Consider the following 7352-nt stretch of genomic DNA (forward strand, 5'->3'; position numbering starts at 1 on the left):
ACATCTATAAAATGTAGCAAAGTAAGTCTTGAGTATTGTTGCACACTTGCCAGTTATCTGCCCATTATCCATCCCATCTTCCTTTCCAGGAGAACCCTATTTTACTGGAGGTGGTGGAGTGTTTAAGTCTAACCAAAACAACAGCAGCAGCACAAAATAACTAAACTACATTTCCCAGCCTGCCATGCAATTGGAGGGAAATATTTGAGAGATGAGCAGAAGAAGCTGTGTGGAGCTGCTGAGAAAGCCCTTCCAAGTGGCAAGTGTTTCGGCTTTCTTCCCCTCATGCTCCCTGCCTGGGATAGGAAGAGATGGATGGAACCCCAGCAACCACCTTAGAATCATGGGGATGATAGTCCTACCTTAGGGATGGTAGAGGAAAGAACTGGAAGGAGACTGAGTTTCTCAGAGATAGAAGAATATATATAAATTTCCTCTAATTTTAGCCTTTTTCATCTCAGAAAATAATCTTTCAGTGTGTGGAAGTGGGTATTATTGAGTAAATGGTGCCATTGTGTTCCGTTTTCTGACATCCGGGACCTCTCCAGATATCAGCCCAGTGCTCACCATCACTAAGAAGATTTTGAGCTCCTGCTGAAGAGACTTCCCATAGCCGCCTTCATGTCTTGGTTCCTCAGGCTGTAGATAAAGGGGTTTAGCATAGGGGTCACCACTGTGTACATGATGGTTGCTACCGTGTCCTGAGCTGAGAAGGAGTTGGGGGGTCGAATATATACCCCCAGGATAGTTCCATAGAACACGATGACCACAGACAGATGGGAGCTGCATGTGGAAAATGCCTTGCGCCTTCCTGGGGTGGAGGGAATCCGGAGGACAGCTGCAGCTATGCACATGTAGGAGACCACAATGAGTGCAGAGGGGGCCACAAACAGGACCACAGCACCTAGGAACACGTGCCGATTGACACGCGTGTCCGAGCAGGCGATCTTCATCAGCAGGTAGGCGTCGCAGTAGAAGTGTGAGATCTCGCGGGCACAGGAGCAGAATGTCAGTCTGTTCATGAGGAGCGTGTGGACTAGGGAGATGAGGCCAGAGCATGTCCACACGAGTGTGGTCAATCCCCGACAGAGCTGGGGGGTGATGATGGCGTAGTACTGCAGGGGCTTGCAGATGGCCACGTAACGGTCCAGGGCCATGGCAGCCAGCAGAAAGGTGTCCAGGTTGGCAAAGGAGATGAGGAAGTACATCTGGGTCAGGCAATGGGGGTAAGAGATTGTCCATGTTCCTGCTATGTGGTTGACCAACAGCTTGGGGATCAGGTTGGTGGTGAAGCAGATGTCAACAAAGGAGAGATTGGTAAGGAAGAAGTACATGGGGGTGTGCAGGCGGGGGTCAGAGCCGACGGCCAGGATGATGAGTGTGTTCCCAGCCACAGTGACCAAGTATGTACACAGGAAGAGCCAGAAGAGGATTCGCTGCTGCTCTGGGTCACCAGTGAGGCCAAGCAGGAGGAACTCGGTGACTCCTGTCCCATTCTCCTTCCCCCTGGACATCCCACCGTAGCTCGGGGAGGTGACAGGCTCCACACACAAGGGGGAGGATGAAATCCCAGCAGAGCCTGGACCTGCTGTGTGTTAAGAATCAGATCAAAGGTCATTTGTAATCATATAAGTGAGCAGAGTTTTGTACCTGTAATAATTGCTGCTCTTTATCAAGTGTTTTTTTTTATTGCGTGCCACCATACGAAGGACTTCGTGGGTACTGTCTCTCTTGGTCCCCACAAAACAGTGACTTTTATGATTCCCACTTTCAGATGCAATAACTGAGACTCAGATTAAGTAGTTTGCTCAAGACCACGTGGGTAGCAAGTGGCACCCATGATCTGAATCCGGAGCCTGTCCTGTGCCTCTCCTGTCTTGCTACCAAGGACCTACCTGGTTGGTCTTAGGTGCTGTGTGCTGGGAGCAGCGTCACTGAATCTTTGACTTTGATTCAGCTATCATGTCCTCTTCAGTTGACCAGGCCTTCCTGCCCTGGTTCTCACTTGCTTGTCTGACTGCATGTCCTGCCAGCCACATGGGACTTCATTCCCTTCTCACCTCCATGCAGGGCCTTTGCACTGGCTGTTCTTGGCCTGGCATTCTCTCCACCTGGACCTTCACATGGCTGATTTATCATCTTTGTACCTCTGCAGGAGGTTATCTCATTTGTTAGTTAACTGGTTTATAGTGTGTTTTCCCCATGAGGCTGTGCCCTTCTAAGAACATGTGTCCATGCCGCTGTCTGTTGTGTGCCCTGTGCCTGGACAATAATCAGCACGTGGTCAGTGCTCAACAAAGTAGTCAAAGAATGAACTTTCACAAAGGTGTTGCACACCAAAAATCTACCAGCGAAAGCTACACGGACATTATGCTGGATGAGAAGTGTTTTGCTGTGACTAATGAATGCATTTAGTAAATAAAATTGTGGCTTAAAGCATAACTTGAAGGGGCTGCTAAGTGAGCAGAGTGAAAAGGAGGCAGTGCTGAGTCCTAGACAAGTCCAAGGCTCTGTGTCAACAGGAATTTCCTTGACTATATGAAGGAGGAGGAATTGTGTGGTCCTGGTCTGTGTGATCCAGGACCCGTGACCACTGTAGACCAGAGGAACAAACTGGCTCTGTAAGCCAGACACAGCCTGCAGGTGTATTTATTTGGTTTAGACCCTTAATGTTTTACAAGACATCTATTTGCTGACATGTTAAAACTCAAGGGTTTCATATAAAGTCTGTATTCTACCTCTTCTTGAAAAATCAGCAGACCTGGAGATGCTGGGCTCCCATTCCTGCCTGGCAGCAATCAGCTGGGAAGGCAAACAGCTAGTATTTGCCGAGCACTCCTTCTGTTTAGCTCTGCACACAGAAGGCTCTGGTATCCCTCAGAGCCTGCCTCTGCAGTCATTCGATAAATGTCCCTATTCCACAGGAGGCGGGGGACACACACACACACAGGAGGCGGGGGACACACAGGAGGCGGGGGACACACAGGAGCGGGGGACACACAGGAGGCGGGTGACCCTCCCATAGTGGCAGAGCTAACAGTGGTCCCACTCTCCAGGCTGCCCTGTGTTAGCTGATTTTTGTCACCACGGTTGCCTTCTGTTCTGGCCCCTGGAATCCCTTGGGAAAAGTCTAGTCACTTTCCATGTGCCATCCTCTCTAGTATCTTCTAGAAGCTCAAATCTTTCTCAAGATTTCCTTATTCCCCAGGCAGTCTAAATTCTGAAGGATTTCAGAAAGCTGGGATGAAGAATTTGCACAAAGTCAGTTGATGATGAAAATCTTACTTTGATTTTAGGTTCAGAGTTGTTCGTGTCTACAATTTTAAACAGAAAATCAAATACAGCATTCAGGACTTTAGCCTAACCTTATCAGCATTACACCCTGGCCCTGGCCCTTTCCTTCTGACCCTCTTCTTCCCACTTCATGTAGTAGATGAGTCAGAGTAATTTATTTACCTATTGGCTTTGAATGATTTTTTAAAAATGTTTATTTTTGAGGGAGAGAGTGAGTGTGTGTGTGCACAAGCAGGGAAGAGGCAGAGAGAGGTGAGAGAATCCCAAGCAGGCTTCATGCTGTCCAGGACCACGCATGCTGTCAATGTGGCGTGGGACTCAATCTCACAAAGCATGAGATCATGACCTGAGCTGAAATCAAGAGTTGGATGGCTTAACTGACTGAGCCACCTAGGTGCCCCTTGGATGATTTATTTGCCAGAATCTTACATTAGATATGATTTCCCAAGATGAATTTTTGCCTCATTTTGACATTTTCAGGATGTAGCTGAATTTTTTAATAATAGAAATTTCTGGAAACAACCAGATCACCGGGTAGTTCTTTGGTCTCATTATGTTCTATAGGGAACTTATGTTGTAATCATGCTTTGTTTTGTGGGATTTGATCTGTACCATGGAGTCTGAATTCTTAAGGGACATCTTCCCCTACTTTCATACAAATTGAAGTAAAGCAAAATGGCATAAATGAGGAGACTTTCGTCCATTTGCTCACATCACCATTGGTTAGGTGCATGTGGAGCACTCAGCTCGTCCCTGTGGCGCCACCAGAGAATGGAACAGACCCTATCTTCTGGGAGCACTACTGCCATCCAGAAAGCACTTACTAAACTCAAAAATTGATACGTTTAAAGCCAAGGAGGAGCCAGTAGGATTGAGATGTCTTGGACACTAATGGCAAGATGTAAGGGAAAATGGCGCCTCGCCTGTGGGGGAGAACACTGGGGAATGTAAGACAAGAAAGAGAGACTTTTCAAAATTTTCTTTAAAATTCACATTGCCCAGTGTTTGGTTCAGGAGCTTTATATGAAAACATCAAAAATCCATTTTGTTTATATAGGACTTTGCACCATGCAGGGCCCATGTCCCATTCTCTGGAATTCTCTGCTGCTCACTGGGAAAGACAGGGACGCTGATGCCTCCTGATCCTGCTCTGGCTCACCTTTAGTCTAGAAGTGGATTTAATTCCTGAGCAAACTGCTCGTGCTCAGTTTCCTCCTCTGTACAATGGGGGCAGCCTGTGAGGATGAGGGAGAAAGCGGCTCAAAGTGCCTGGCACGGTCCTTCCATCTGACATGGAAGCCAGTGGGTGGCAGCTCTCGGTAGGTCTGTTATGCCCTTTCCTCAGAACCACGTCAGAGATCCTGTAAAATTCTGACAGAATGAAACCTGGAGGCCAGACCCTCCCCCCACTCAGAGGAGCCATTAGATGAAAGGTGGGTGATGTGGCACCACGTGTCCATGTGCTAACCTCACATCCTGGGGGATGTCTGTGTCTGAGCATCTGTGTCTGCGTCCTCCCTTCCGGCTTCCCCTGGCCTCACCTGGCTGCCTGTGCCGATCTTCATTCCTTCACTAGGTTGTGGCGCTGGCCTTCACTTCTCTCCTCCGGGACTGACTGCATGTTCCATGACTGCCCCTACCCCCCAGAGCAGAGCAAGTGCAGCAGGACTGTGGCAGGTGAGACGAAGAGATGCAGCCTCCCACCTATGGGAGAGACCTGCCGGGAGCACCGCTGCAAGTGATGGTGCTCCCACCACCGTCACCCTCAGTGGTGGGTCCCATGGTGCTCACCCTCAGTGGTGGGTCCCCACTTCTTCCCAAAGCAGCCTTCTCTTCTTTGAACCTTTTTGTTAACAATTTCTATAAGTTAGGAATTTAGGGTGACCCTGAGATTTTATCTGTGGGCCTGTAGGGTGTTACATGAAGCAAAAGATCATGCCATCGTGTGGAGGTGAGGTCCTGGTTTGGGAGCATGGAACCTGCAGTTGTCTAAGCAAGGTTGGATATAGAGCCACCGTATGAGTTCCCGGTGTGACTGAATTTTGCACTTTGTAGTTTCAAATGAGGTTAATTGATAGCATTCTTAGGTCATGATGCAATAATACCTAAAAGAGTTATGTTGATTCAAATGTATAAAGACTTTCCCATACATGACCTCACTTACCTTTTTGCAGCCCTGTGTGACAGGTCGGTCAGACAGCAAGTGTGATAATTAGACTAGCAAGGTTGGGAAGTATGCTTATGGACTAATGGGTAGCCACCTACTCAAATCTCACTGCTCTGGGGTGTGGGGACAATACCTGGGGTCCAGGGTGGCACGGTCTGTTCCCTTATCCTCGGGCTGGAACACTGTTCCTTCTATGGATGTGTAGGGATTTTATGGTCCCCACCAGAGTGAACTCCCAAAGCTCCTGATTACAGGCAGTCCACAGAGAATCTGTCTGTGTGCTGCAGATCACAAATGTATGATCTACTCCAGAGAATTGCATCCGTGCTATAGGTCAGGGATGTAAGTTTTTCCTGTTGGGAATTTTCCAGGTTAGGTCAAGGTCCACCTGGAGTATAGGTGTCCACAGATCCCCACATTCACTGAAGAGTCCTGGCTGTGTCGTTCCTCAGTACTCTCTCTGTCCCATTTTGCCTTCATCCAAGGACTGAGGAGAGAGTTGACGAATCTAAGTCCTAATTTGGAGCGGACCCACCTTATCCTCTGATTATTCTGAATATATATTTTAGGAGTTCGTTAGAATGGCACAAGATGGGGGCATCTGGGTGGCTCAGTCAGTTAAGCGTCCAACTCTTGATTTTGGCTCAGGTTATGATCTCACGTATTTTGAGTTTGAGCCCTGTGTTGGGCTCTGTGCTGACAGTGTGGAGCCTTGCTTGGGATTCTCTCTCTCTCTCTCTCTCTCTCACTTAGGATTCTGTCTCCCTCTCCCTCTGTCTCTGTCTCTCTGCCTCTCCCCGGCTCTCTCTCTCTCAAAAATGAATAAACATTTAAAAAAATGGCATGAGATGTTGGAGAACCATCCGTGATGTGATGGGGTGGAAAGTGCCAGGGAACAGAGTTTGGCAGTGGCCTTTGTCATGCTGCATCTGAGTGTTTGGGGATTAGGGTTCCTAATCTCCATGTTGTCACTGGGGTCAGAAGTCACCTTCCTTACCTCCATGGGATGGTTCGATGCACAGTGTAATCTTTTTTTTTTACGTTTATTTATTTTTGAGACAGAGAGAGACAGAGCATGAACGGGGGGAGGGTCAGAGAGAGGGGGAGACACAGAATCAGAAGCAGGCTCCAGGCTCCGAGCTGTCAGCACAGAGCCCAACGTGGGGCTCAAACTTGTGAACTGCGAGATCATGACCTGAGCTGAAGTTGGACACTTAACCGACTGAGCCACCCAGGCGCCCCAATGCACGGTGTAATCTTGGCAGCCACCATGATTTTATCTGTGACTGTGCTGAGGGAGGTACCAGGGTCCTTACTGAGCAGCGCCTGGAACTCATGTGTCCCACATCTCTCTAGCATTACCTGTACCAGTTGTAAAATGATCTTGGTCTCATTGCCAACATTCCTTCTCTGGTTATGTAATTTATTCAGTTTATTGGACACCTGCTATATGACAGGGACTGTTCCAGGCTCTACAGGAGAGAGAAGTGGAAAAGGTGTAGGCCTGTGTTCACTCTGCTTTCCCTCTAGTTGGGGAGAGGGCACAGCTTCCCACACATAAATGATTGGAATACGACATGAAATCAACCCTGGCCTCATGTCATGTCTCTGCCTACAATTTTAGGAAACTGCTCTTTGTACCAAATTCTTTTTTTTTTAAGTTTTTATTTATTTAGTTTGAAAGATGGAGAGAGAACAAATGGGAAGGGCAGAGAGAAAGAGGGGGGACAGAGGATCTGAAGCAGGCTCTGTGCTGAGAGCAGAAAGCCCAATGTGTGGCTTGAATTCACAAACCAAACCGTGAGATCATGACCTGAGGCAAAGTAGGGCGATAAACTGACTGAGCCACCCTGGCGCCCCTCTACCAAATTCTGAAAGGTATGAAATGGCA

General features: G+C 48.1%; 1 protein-coding gene across 1 annotated transcript; it reads right to left on the bottom strand.

Annotated features, from left to right (window-relative positions):
* Positions 1-572: 572 nt before the first annotated feature.
* Positions 573-1514, bottom strand: LOC112860993 (olfactory receptor 1D2-like). Its single transcript, XM_025924231.1, has one exon. The coding sequence runs from the start codon at positions 1512-1514 to the stop codon at positions 573-575; it is 942 nt and encodes a 313-aa protein (XP_025780016.1).
* Positions 1515-7352: the final 5838 nt, after the last annotated feature.

The sequence above is a fragment of the Puma concolor genome, chromosome A1 (genome assembly GCF_028749965.1).
Source record: "Puma concolor isolate L17-30 chromosome A1, mPumCon1.1.hap2, whole genome shotgun sequence".
In the NCBI taxonomy this organism is placed as follows: Eukaryota; Metazoa; Chordata; class Mammalia; order Carnivora; family Felidae; genus Puma; species Puma concolor.

Coding starts and splice junctions, on each gene's coding strand:
- LOC112860993 (XM_025924231.1), bottom strand. CDS start 1,514: ATGTCCAGGGGGAAGGAGAATGGGACAGGAGTCACCGAGTTCCTCCTG.